We start from the raw sequence: 13,396 nt of genomic DNA, 5'->3' as shown, positions 1-13,396 counted from the left end.
TTCTCAACCAATCAGAATGCTCTGAATTACTAATTCTACACCATGGGCTGGGCCCCCCTAGCAAATTCCAACAGGGTCTTAGGATGACTTTATTTTAAATGATAAATGATTATTATATTAAAAATAATCTAACTTTATACATCCCCTATGGTGATTTTTTTTTCTTCTGTTTTTTTTAAAAATATGCTTAAAGACAAACCGTGTGCATAATTTTCTCCTTAAAGTATGGAAGTTCTAAGGGGCCATGCATTATTACAATTTTTTCCTTGTTTTCTCGTTATAACAACTTAATTTTCTTGTTATCTTGACATAACCAGAGTGGTTTCTCGTTATAACACTTAATTTTTTCATCTTGACATAACCAGTAGTGGTGGGCGATACTGCAAAATTTGGTATCGATCCGATACCAAATACATCTAGGGATAGTATCGCCGATACAGATACCAATAAGATACTTTTTACTTAAAAAAATAAAATAAAAATAATAATTTGTGTAGGGGAGTGCAGTAGGTCTATGTCAGTATTTAGGCGGATGATTGATCAATTATTTAGGCAATATTTTTTATTAATGTATTGAAGTCCACAAAATTTTTAGTTATTAGGCACTGGAGAATGAATTCTTTACAGCGTTTAAAAAAATAAAGAAAATTTAAAAAATCTCTCCCTTTTTTCTGGTTTTAAGAGCAAATGAAATAAAGTGCACACAATTATTACTGAAGAACAAACAAAGAACAAATATACCTGTGCAATTACATTCCCTGAGCCCCCCTTCTGGACTTCAATGTGCTATCAGCTTCGCTCACTCTGTTTGCTGCTCCTTGGCACGTTGTGTTAGTGAGTCACGTGACGACACAACAACGAATCACAGCAGAGCAGCTGGAGGGGGAGGATTAGCAAAGTTGGGCCAGGATGTGAAAGCAGCATTTGGTTTGCTCAGGATTGTAGAGGTAGAAGACACGAGCAAAGTATAATGAACGTAGATGAGAGATATTTAAATTAAAATATCGATTCAATTACAATTGTATCGCTCCGATAACAATACCAGTGTTGGCATCGATACTATCAATATTTAGATCGATCCGCCCTCCCCTAATAACCAGAGTTGTTTTCTCGTTATAACGACTTAATTTTCCTGTTGTCTTGACATAACCAGAGTTGTACCCACAACTTAATTTTCTCATTATCTTGACATAACTAGAGTTGTTTTCTCATTATAACGACTTAATTTTCCCATTATCTTGACATAACCAGATTTTTTTTCTCGTTATAATGACTTAATTTTCCCATTATTCTCTGTACATAACCAGAGTTGTTTTCTTGTTATAACACTTAATGTTCCCATTATCTTGACATAACCAGAGTTGTTTTCTCATTATAACGACTTAATTTTCTCATGATCTTGACATAACAAAAGTTGTTCTCTAAGAAGTTACAAAACTGCTCCAACAGGTGGCACTAAAGACCTGAATACGTATAACTGATGGGGTGCTGTATTCTGTATTTCTAGTTTACAGGTGCTGGTCATATAATTAGAATATCATCCAAAAGTTGATTTATTTAACTAATTCCATTTAAAAAGTAAACATTCTTGTTTTCTCGTTATAATGACTTAATTTTCTTGTGATCTTGACATAACGAGAGTGGTTTTCTCATTATAATGACTTACTTTTCTCATTTTCTTGACATAACCAAGTTGTTTTCTTGTTATAACACTTAATTTTCTCATTATCTTGACACAACCAGAGTTTTTTTCTCGTTATAATGACTTAATTTTCCATTATCTTGACATAACCAAAGTTGTTTTATGACAAAATGTTAGCTTATACATATAAATCTTGGCTTACATACATTTTTACTTATGCCATGTCATGCCATGGCATCATTAAACTAGCATCCAACAATGGACAATTGTTTTTTTGTTTTGTTTTTTACCTATGGTTATCTGACTATAAAGGCTGCTGTAATTTGCCCCTGACTAAGCATTTAAAGAATTTGGGGAAAGCGTTTCAATAATCCTGTGAATGCACTTAAAGAATGCATAATCTAATCGTTATAATCGAATCGAATAAAATGTAATTGTGAATAGAAACTAATTGAATCGTTCTAAATTTGCAAAAATCATTCTTGAATTGAATCGAAAAAAAATGTGAATCGAATAGAATCACTGCCTACCCAAAGATTCACAGCCCTACTTTTTAGGTTGGGTAGAATTTCAGACCCAGTTTGTTTGCTGGTTTCCATGGCTGCAATATGCTGTGTCTTCTGCCAGCTGGCCACCCAGGATGCCAAAATATAACTGAATAAATTTCCAGTGGGTGTAATTACACATATCAAAACATTTCAAAGTAGGGTAATTGGCTATAGGATTGTTTTTCTGAGAAATGAGCAAGTGAACTGTATGTTTTCTAAATCTATAAAATCATACATTTACTGCTTAGTACTGTAAATAAATTACATACAGCACCTTTAATCAAAGGAAACCACTCTATTAACCCATCAAATGTGCTTTTCCATACCACCACATGAAAGAGCCACACAGATGGGAAATCAAAAATGACCTGTATTACAGTGTATGATGTAGCTGTCCATCTGTGTAAACAATGTGCAAATAATTAAACCAAAAAGTACACAATTTATAAAGTTATTGGCTTCTAAAGTAAGGAGTCGACTCTGAATCGCTGAAACGAGTCGTTATAGATTTCAAATCTTTTGCCCATCTCTATGTACGTCACTAGGAACACTTTGCATAATAATCTCCGCCTACCGTCTTGGGAGAAACGGAACTATGACCAGCACCACCCCCACACACAGACGCTCTGGTTGGTGTGAGAGCATCATGTCGAGGAGACGTTTGTTTTATTTTCACTGCCAAAGAATGAAGATCAGAAGAACCAATGGCTAAAATTCATTTTCACCACAATACCAGAGCAGTACAACAAATCCCTTTTGTTGTGTTCACAACATTTCACTGATGACTGCTTTTCTAATCTCGGTGAGTACAGCAGGATTTTCAAAGCGTTTGGCCATAAAAGATGGTTCATTACCAACTCTATTTAGAACAACGAGCATCTCCAAATCACAACGCGAAGTATGATTATGAAGTTATGTGTCTGTTTTCTCCCGAGCGTCTTATCTGTATGTGTGCTGTCTGCAGCCTTTGTTTGTGCTGATCGTCATTTACAAACACGTCATTAAAATGAAGTGTAACTCCTTGAATACTCAACGAAGAGACAATTTGAGAGATATCTATAGAAAGCTTGACATGTCTACTTTAAAACTAAACAAGTGCTGCTGAAAACAGATATTCTGTGATAAAGTAATCCATATGAAAACAACGCAATGTCTGTTTTTCATGTCTCCCTTCGTTATATCTAATGTGACCACGCCCCCGCGCTGAACGCGCTATTCAGATTCAAACTGAAGTGCGCAGCTTGAATACACCGAGCGGCAACCTCCCGCTCTCTATCGTGAGGCCAATAAGGAAGTGACTAAAACTGCAATTCATCGACTGGCCACTTGAGGCTGGCTGCAAAAGGGAGTCAGTCCCATAGACTCCCCATGTTAAAATGCCCAACTTTACAGCAGAACAAAACATGTTTACAGCCTGGTTCAATAAATTATTTTGGTCTATATTGCTAATTTTGCCCTTCATGACAACTGTGAGGGGGGTGAATTTTTTTTTTAACTCATTCGTTTAAATTATATTAAGACTTAAAGTTCTGCATAATTAAGGGCGTGGCCACTTGAGTGTCAGGTGGATTGCCGCTGCTGACAATGCCGTCGCACTAGGTGGGCGTGGCTTCAGCAATCAGTTCCCGCCTTTTTGCCCATTTTCGATTATCCGGGAGAGTCGCGTGATGATGCGCTGCCAAGATGGCGACGGCCCGCTCTACACACTTTAGGCTTCAAAACCGCTAATGAGGAGTCTATGGGTGACGTCACGGACACTAAGTCCATATTTTTTTACAGTCTATGGAATACACCCACACAGAAGAAAAAGCAGCGAGACTGTTCAAGTTTTTTATTTTACTGTTTGCTTCGCGATGAGAGGAATAAGACATAATTCACCCCAAACAAATGCTAACGCATAGTTTACCGTGGAGGTGTGTGCGGAACAACCAATCCAAACTGGTTATGTTAGTTGACCAATCAGAACACAGTATGCAACCGAAAGGTGGGGTTTAAGGAAACTGAATCTTTTGAACAGCTTCGAGCGAACCGGTTGGGGATCTCTGAGAATTGAGGTAATTTTAAAATGATATTTTGACAAAATGACAATGTTTTTTAACCTTGGATGGATTTAAACCTAATGTACAGGACTTATAAACAGTGATAGGAAGCTTAGAATTTTCATCTTACTGGCTCTTGAATGTATATTATGATGGTTGCCCTCTGTATTGCATATTATTGTGGCAGAACTGATAAAGTGGTAGATTATCACTTCAAATGTTATAGACTCCAGATACTGGATAATGCTCTCTTTAATCAAAAATGTTCTTTTATGTTTCATCATTGTGTACTTCCAAACAGTACTTTCTATTCATTAAATTTGCTTTGGGTGGTTGATAGGATGCTGCTTTTCAGTATCTTTGGTGTTGTGGATGGTTGCTTAAGATAAATTCTAAGAATTTTGTGCAGTTCATTAAAAACTATTTAGAAGTTTCTTATGAACATCCTCCTTTTTTATAAATATGAAAATGAAAGGGTTTAGTTGTGTTTTCTAATTGTTTGTTGGTTCTTGTCAAAAAATAATAATAATCTGCTGTTTGCATTACTGTAATAATCATAATATTTCTCTACATTATTTTCATTTACACTGGCTTGACGGGAGTTGAACACCCAGTGTTGCATTTTTTATGTGATGTTTAGTATTTTAAGAGCCTGTGGCAAGATGGAGCAGTCTGTTTTTGCATTAATTTGAGTCTTAGTTTATAGTGTAGTGTCCTGGATGGTGTGAATTTTGGGCAAATGGCTTTGCGGTGGATCATTTGAAGTGTGAGTTCCTGTGCCCTTTTCTTCTCCCCATGCCTCTTATTAGCCTGACTGCATTTTCCACTGCAATATTAAAGACCTCAACATGATCGAATTATCAACACACCACCATCTACCTCTTCAAATTTTGAAAAGCTTGCAATAAGCCCTGCTCTCAACTATTCCATTAATATAATCCTAATACTTGCTCATGGTTTTTAATTTGTTTTCATTAAAGGATTAGTTCACTTTCAAATAAAAATTTCCTGATAATTTACTCACCCCCATGTCATCCAAGATGTTTACTTATTTCTTTCTTCAGTCAAAAAGAAATGAAGGTTTTTGATGAAAACATTCCAGGATTATTCTCCTTATAGTGAACTTCAGCACTGTTTACAAAATAAATTTAATATGTGTCATTGAACATTACTTTTGAACGGTCCTCCTTCTCCATATTTGTAAACATTGACTGAGTTAATGTGTCAAGCGTGACCTTTTCAACGTGATTACTTATTACGTGAAGTCCTGGAAGGAGCATCGCAGGGCAGTATAATGCAAGCATTTCTGTTTATAAAGCATATACATTTATTTATTTATTTTTAGAAAATGACAGATCGTTTCGCTAGATAAGACCCTTATCCCTCATCTGGTATTTTGTAGAGCCCTTTGAAATTGCAACGAAACAGTAATTTTGACCTTCATCTGTTTGCTAGCCGTTGAAGTCCACTATAAGGAAAAAATACTGGAATGTTTTCATCAAAAAACTTTATTTATTTTCGACTGAAGAAAGAAAGATGTAAAGATCTTGGATGACATTGGGGGTGAGTAAATTATCAGGAAATTGTAATTTTAAAATGAACTAATCCTTTAAGCTTTTTTTATTTGGTCCTTTTGCTTCCAGGGTTACTGCTTCCATTCTAATAACCCTTACAAAGACTACACCGATGCCTTTGAACAGGGGCTGCAGAAATGCAGGGATGGGGATCTGAACAGTGCTGTACTACTGCTAGAAGCATCCATCTTACAAGACCCTCAAGACTCAGAGGTAAAGAACTCCAAGAGAAGTACAGCAAATTTATTGAGTATTTGTGTGTGTGTGTGTGTGTGTGTGCGTGCTTTAACCTTTCATACAAATTAGCTCTTTTACAAAACTTAGCAAGTTTACTGTTTATTTAACCAAATTCAAAGGCAGCTTGCCATTTTTTGCAATTAATATTATTTAACATTACATAGTTAACCTTACATAGAATAAATGGGAAAAAAAGAATGCATTACACAGAGCATAAGGGGGGGGGGGGTCCAAGATGATAATGGTTGACTAAATAGCCTATATATATTTAGGTAACCATTATCATTTTGGTGCTGTATGTTTATCAATATTGTTGCTTAATATTTCTGTAAAAACCATTCAAAATACTGTAGCAGCAACTGTTTTCTGTATTGATAATAATACAAAATGTTACTTGATCAGTATATAGAATCATATAAAATGATTGCTTGAGGATCATTTGACACTGAAGACTGGAGTAATGGCTGCTAAAAACTCAACCTTGCCATCAAATTAATAAATGTATTTTAAAATAAAGTAAAATCGAAAATAAGGAATAATTGTCCATACACCTTTGTTGAAGTCAAGTCACCTTTATTTATATAGTGCTTTTAACAATATAGATTGTAAAAAAGCAACTGAACAGTATTGTAATAAACAAATCTCCATATTCATCGGGAAGAAGGAGGCGGGAACCGGCGCACAATCAAAAAGCACTTTAATATCCAAAATAAATACAAAACGGCGCACCAGCCCCTCACGGCCGACTGGTGCGCATAAATAAAAAGCACACACATTAAAATAATGTCCCAGGCCTGGTCCTCTCTCGTCCTTCACGGTCGTCGCTCCAGTTTTATATCCTTCCATCTCCTACGTGGGACTCGATATAGCGGTGGGGCTCAGGTGTAGCTCATCTCCAATCACTACACCTGGCCTCACTCCTCGTTCCCACGCCTCTCGGCCCCGCCCCACTCGCCACATACCCCCATCGCCCCTCGCAGGCCGGGGGGTACTCCCGAGACTGCGCTCTACTCCCCCCCCCCCCCCTTCCCTCCGGGGGAGACCGCTCACGGGGACCTGCGGGAACCTGGGGGTAGGACAGACGAGGCGAGAGAAAAGGAGATGGAAGGAGGAGCGACAGGGACGAGAGAGGGGAGAGAGGAAAAAAAAAAAAATCCGGTTCCCAGACGCACTGCTGCTCGGCCCTCCACCGACTGGGTGATCTCCTCCGCGGTGCCCGGCGGTGGCACTGGACGGCCCTCGGCGGACGGCACGACACTCCTCCGCCGCCCGGTGGACGGCGACGGCTCCTCCGATTTTGGGCAGCGGCAGGAGTCCCCCGTTCCCTGCCCCTCCGGATTCCGTCACGGAGGCGGCAGGCTCCGGCCCCCTGGCGAACGGCGCCGACTCCTCCGCTCCCTCACGGACGGCAGCCGCCCCTCCTTGTCGTGGGCGGTCGGCAGCGAGCTCGCCCGTCCCCGGCAACTCGCTCCAGCCCACCGCCTCGAGCGTCCAAGGCGGCACATACCTCGCCAGCTCGAGGGCACCGCGGATTCACCACAGCGGCGAGGGATCTTCAGCAGCGCGTCCCTCCTTCTCCCGGGCTTCGGCACCACTGTAATAAACAAATCTCCATATTCATCGGGAAGAAGGAGGCGGGAACCGGCGCACAATCAAAAAGCACTTTAATATCCAAAATAAATACAAAACGGCGCACCAGCCCCTCACGGCCGACTGGTGCGCATAAATAAAAAGCACACACATTAAAATAATGTCCCAGGCCTGGTCCTCTCTCGTCCTTCACGGTCGTCGCTCCAGTTTTATATCCTTCCATCTCCTACGTGGGACTCGATATAGCGGTGGGGCTCAGGTGTAGCTCATCTCCAATCACTACACCTGGCCTCACTCCTCGTTCCCACGCCTCTCGGCACCGCCCCACTCGCCACAAGTATTATATAGGAAAATAATGTGACAATAAAGCAAAAATCAGTTCATCATTGAATTCAATGATCTCATCATCCAGATCAGTTCAGTTTAAATAGTATCTGTGCAATCAAGTTAACAAAAATGCTGGTAATGAAGTGTCCCCAACTAAGCAACAAGGGGCGACACTGGCAAGGAACCAAAACTCCATCGGTGACAGAAACCTTGGGAGAAACCAGGCTCAGTCAAAGACTGACTTTCCTCTGGCCAGACGAAACCAGCAGTTCAATTCCAGCCTGCAGCAAAGTCAGATTGTGCAGAAGAATCATCTGTTTCTTGTGGTCTTTTCAAGGTGGTCATCTGAGACAAGGTCATTACTGGGAATCTGTCTCTGGGGCTCATCTACTTGTCCTGGTGTCCGCTGACATTCAGGGTTGTAGAGGTCCACTCTAGGTGCTGATCCACCATCTGATCTGGATACATACTGGATCTGGGTGACTGCAGTGACCATATGATCTGGATACAGACTGAATGTGGTGGCTACGGTGACCTCGAAATAAGAGAGAATCAGACTAATATTAGTGTAGATGCCATTCTTCTAACGATGTAGCAAATACATTGTGTGTTATGGGAACATAAGAAGTAGCAGTGTCTCTTTTACAACATTCTCTACTAATAGCGGAACTGAAAGTTCAAGAACAGCAATGCTACCACCTTGCTACTGAGAAATGTCATGTAGCTTTAAAGTTGCAGTGTTATTTTGCAGAAAATTCGCAGGGCAGTGCTGACAAGAAGATTTTACTGGTATGCTTAGAGTCTCCTAAATTGGAACAACTAATTTTTGTGCTTAATGCACTTTAATTGTGTGGAAGTAATGCTGAGGTCCAGCTGAAGATATACTTAAGTATATTTGATTGTGCTAAAGTGGAACTATTGCAAATATACTTCAGGTTCACTTCAAATATCTTGCACTTAAAGCTGCAGGTAAAGCTAGGTAACTTTAGTAAAAATATATTTTTTACATATTTGTTAAACCGGTCATTATGTCCTGACAGTAGAATATGAGACAGATAATCTGTGAAAAAATCAAGCTCCTCTGGCTCCTCCCAGTGGTCCTATTGCCATTTGCAGTTACAGACCGCTCCCGGTAAGAAAACAACCAATCAGAGCTGCGGTCCGTAACTTTGTTTGTGTTCAAAATGTAGAAAAATGTATATAATAAGCGAGTGCACCATGAATCCATTTTTCAAACCGTGTTTTTAGCTTGTCCTGAATCACTAGGGTGCACCTATAATAAGTGTTTATATTCGGACTATTTTAGATTGCTTCAGGGGTACCGCGGCGCAGTAACCCAGTACCTTTGTGATTCTTCATAGACATAAACAGAGAGAAGTAGTTCCGGCTACGAGGTTCTTCCGCAAGACGCAAGCAGTTCTGTTTATTAACCGCTAGAGCGTCAAAAGTTACCAACTGCAGCTTTAAAGAAATCATAAAATTCTTATTAATAATGATATTTAAATGTTTTTGCCATAATATTAGGAAATGTGCATTGTACAATAAAGAAATCATCCAAATAAAATGTAATTATAATTTTATATCAGTTTAAGTGATATACCAATAAATATGTAAATTAATTTGAAGTATACTTACAGTAGTATGAATATTTTTTATATTTAATATGGCATAGGTTCTTTTTTACTAGGGGTGTGAGTGCGAGTGTGTGTGTGTGTCTGTATTGTATGTGTTTTCATTTATATGGGAGAAAGCAGGAGAAATACACTAGTTCTTCCATAGATAATAAAACAGAATTTTGGGGGGAAGACCTAAAAATTGTTTGTCATTTTTATCCTATTGTTTAATATATTTATATGCTTGATACATTTTTTTGTGGGTTTTTGTTCTTTTGCAGTTGTAGGCTGTAACTAAGGACATTTGAAATAACTGAAATCATTTGGCGAAGTGATATTAAACTGTAATGCATTCAAGACCTGCCTGGAACTCTTTAACAGTAGAACTACCAAGGCAGTCATTTTGACCGTTTTAAAGATTTGCAATGTAATAACTTTGTTGAAATAAAAACCATATAACTACAGTTCCATGACTTTTCTTAAATTAATGTAAATTTTATTTTAACATTGTTATTTTATTAAAATTACAAAACACAAAAGAGTTCTGAGTATTTCTACCTTGAATGGCCATAGCGGTCAATTTGACCGCACATATATTACAGGCGTTGTATCTCCTCAGCGCTTTTTCCCGCCGTTAAAGATGTGCGTAGCTGTTGCCTAGCAACCTTTCTGTGGCAGTTTTGTATGCTTTTGCTAAGCTAAAACTTAGCTTTACCATCAAAACGGCAACAAGAAAGAAAATGACTGTCACTGAGGTTTTATCCTTGCTTGAGAACATTGATGATGCAGAGTCTGATGGAGGAGCAGAGAGCGATGTCTCTTGGTCTCTTGACAGTTCGTCTGACACTGATTCAATTTTGTGTTATGATGTTTATTATCTGTCCTAATATAACAGAACTATTTATTCATTCTAGATTTCATTAGAGGCTGCATAAAATTGTTTCCGATTCATGTGGTCCAAACATTTCCGATAATGCTAAAGCATTGTAAACTCCAAAAGTCAAAATGTATTGAATAAAGACAGATGTAATCATTTCCAAAATTCACAATATATTTTTATCTAACAAAATATTCTGCTTCATTTTATATTTGTTGACATTTTGACTTTCAAAAACAACATTTTAACTGCAGTGAAAAACTTTGATCTCAAGCTTGCCGGATGCAAATTGCGGAAAGCAAATTGCGGCATGCACTTTTGTGGGAGGTCTAGTAGCTCTTACACAATAATATCACGAACATATTATATTATGTATGCTTAAATTACCCCACATTTTTCATAAAACATGACCATAGAAGCTTTGAAGTAAATATAACATGACAAAAATGTCATTCACTGCTCTCTGGTATGAACAGTCAAAATGACCGCTATTGGCAGTTCTAGTAGTTATAGAACTCCGGTAGTGCTAGTGTTAAAGGGTGTGTTTCCCTAAATGTAGTTTTATAACAAAGTTCGGGAGGAACAGTCGCAGTTCATTAACCTGATTAACACAAGTGGAGGCCAATCAGTAATCAACCCATGATAAGGTATAAATGACAGCAGAACCTACCTCTGTTCATTGACAGTTTTCAGCAGTCAACAGCTCTTCAGCTCTCCTCTCTGCGAACCATGTCGAGAAAACCAAGCTCTTCATCCGATGAAGAAACGAATATCGCCGGGGATGCACCTTCGCATTCCGACGGCCACACGACCATCATTCCTACGCCGGACGTCGCACCTGAGCCCCAGGCTTCTCCTCGTGGCCGCACACCGGCCCGATCAGACCTGCGCGCACCAAGACGCCGAGACCAGCCTTCACCACCCCCGGCAAGAACGCCATCTTCTCCAGCATCCTCCTACGGCTCGGCCACTCCAACGGTCCCACCTATCGGGAAATGGACCGTAGCTGGACTAAGGAAAGCGCTGGAGAATGCAGACATACCGGCGTCAAGGAAAATGCACAAAGCGGAGCTATACGATCTGTATGTCTCGTCACAAGCAACGCCTAAGACGACCCACAGACCAAGCAAATCCCGCACTGCCCGAAACTCACCAGTCCAGTCACCACCGTCGGGTTCCCGCACAAGATCCGGCTCGCTTCATCAATCGACCCGGAGGAACAAGCCTTCATCGAGCCTGGGCCGCCCCCCTCAGTCCGCTAGGGCAGGTTCACTTGCTGAGGAGGCCCAGCCCTCCACCACCACTTACGCCGCAGCAGCGCAGTATGCCGCCGGGCCCAGTAGCCCCCCCACAGCTACTCGCTCAGGCAATCCCGCTGTTCATAACCCTTTTCCTTTTCAGTGGCCTCCAGCTCCTCTCGCAAACGCTAGCGCGAAGCTACCGACGCTAGCAGAACAGGCCCAACCATATCAACAATCCCACCCAACAGGTCATAACCCCGCCCACTTCCAGTGGCCTGCAGCTCCCGTAGCTCAGACAAGCGCGGGCCCGCCCCCGCCGGCAGCTCATGCCTATAATCCTTCCTATCACCCTACCTATCTCCTTCCCTTTCCTCCACATCATCCTAATAACTTTTCTCTTCAAACCTCAACAGGTCATCAAAACGCGAGGCCTCCGATGACAGTTACAGACCCGGCACATACCCTCCCCAGCTATTCGCTCCAAACTAAAAACCAGTACTCTCTTTCCACAGCAATACAGATGCCCATTCCGTCCAATGCCGTCGCAATGGAGCCACCTCCCGTGTCACAAAACATCCGGGCACAGATCCTCGCAGGTATGGACGTAGATCTTTCATCTCTACTCTCTCTGCTCCCCGCAGCCCAATCAGACAGGCAAATAGACTGCGGGGACTTCTCAGTCACTTTAAAAAATCCAACCACCCACACATCCCGCCTACTATCATTTCCTGAATTCACTATCGCTTTCGCTAGATATACAGAAATCATCTGTTCAGCTTTCCCCCACAGGCGGCGCGAACTGAATGATTATTTGGCTATAATAGCAGAGCTCGCGCTGTCCTATGGGGGCGGGCATTTCTACACCTATCACAAACTCTTTTCAGCTAAGAGCGCAGTGCGAGTCGCCCAGTGGAACCAGTGCACATACTGGGGGGCTCTCGACCAGGATCTCCACAGCAGGGTATTTCTGGGCTGTAAAAACATTTCCTGTGCAGTCTGCAGGTCAGTGGCACACTCAACCATGTTGTGCCCCCAAGTTAATCCTTCAGTTCCACCCCATTCAGGAACCAGCCCAGTTAGATCCACCAGCTATGTGCCACGTCCTGCAACAGCCTTAGATAATCAAAGATTTAAAAATCCCTCTTTTGAAGGAAGCAGGCAGCCCTGCAACCAGTTTAACGCTGGTAAATGCACCAAATCGCGCTGCCGGTACCTTCATGTTTGCAGTTTCTGCGGCGGCGCTCATGCCCGCTTCGTGTGCCCAGTGTACAAATCTGCTAATAAAAATTCTAAAAATTACTTATCGACTCCTGTAAATATTTCACGCATGCACACTGAACTAGCTCATCATCCGGACCCCGAATTTACCAAATACCTGCTGACAGGCCTCGAAAACGGCTTTAAACCCGGCGCAGAATGCCCACTCTCACAGAACACTATCTGCAATAATCTTCAGTCCGCCCTAACAGAACCTGAAGTTGTCGACAATCTGATAAAAAAAGAAGTCGAATCTGGGTTCATGATCGGCCCTTTCGACACTCCCCCATTCAACATGTTTCGTATCAGCCCCATCGGAGTGGCTACAAGAAAATTTTCGGGTAAAAAACGTCTCATTATCGACTTATCAGCCCCGCACAATTCCCCGTTTCCAAGCATTAACAGCTTAATTCCTCTCGATGAATTTTCGCTTAAATACCAAGACATAGAT

The 13,396-nt window shown here is 41.0% G+C and overlaps 1 protein-coding gene across 1 annotated transcript in view; it reads left to right on the top strand.

The window, feature by feature from the left end:
• The window catches only part of LOC113115042 (PEX5-related protein-like), a 75,172-nt gene that overhangs the window by 47,785 nt on the left and 13,991 nt on the right, over positions 1-13,396 (top strand). The window contains exon 9 of the mRNA XM_026282260.1: positions 5,873-6,016. Within this exon, the coding sequence (XP_026138045.1) occupies positions 5,873-6,016 (144 nt within the window). The remainder of the gene's footprint in view (positions 1-5,872; positions 6,017-13,396) is intronic.

This window comes from Carassius auratus, chromosome 2, assembly GCF_003368295.1.
Source record: "Carassius auratus strain Wakin chromosome 2, ASM336829v1, whole genome shotgun sequence".
NCBI lineage: Eukaryota > Metazoa > Chordata > Actinopteri > Cypriniformes > Cyprinidae > Carassius > Carassius auratus.
Note: the sequence above shows the minus strand (reverse complement) of the source record. Positions and strands in the feature narration are given on the sequence as shown.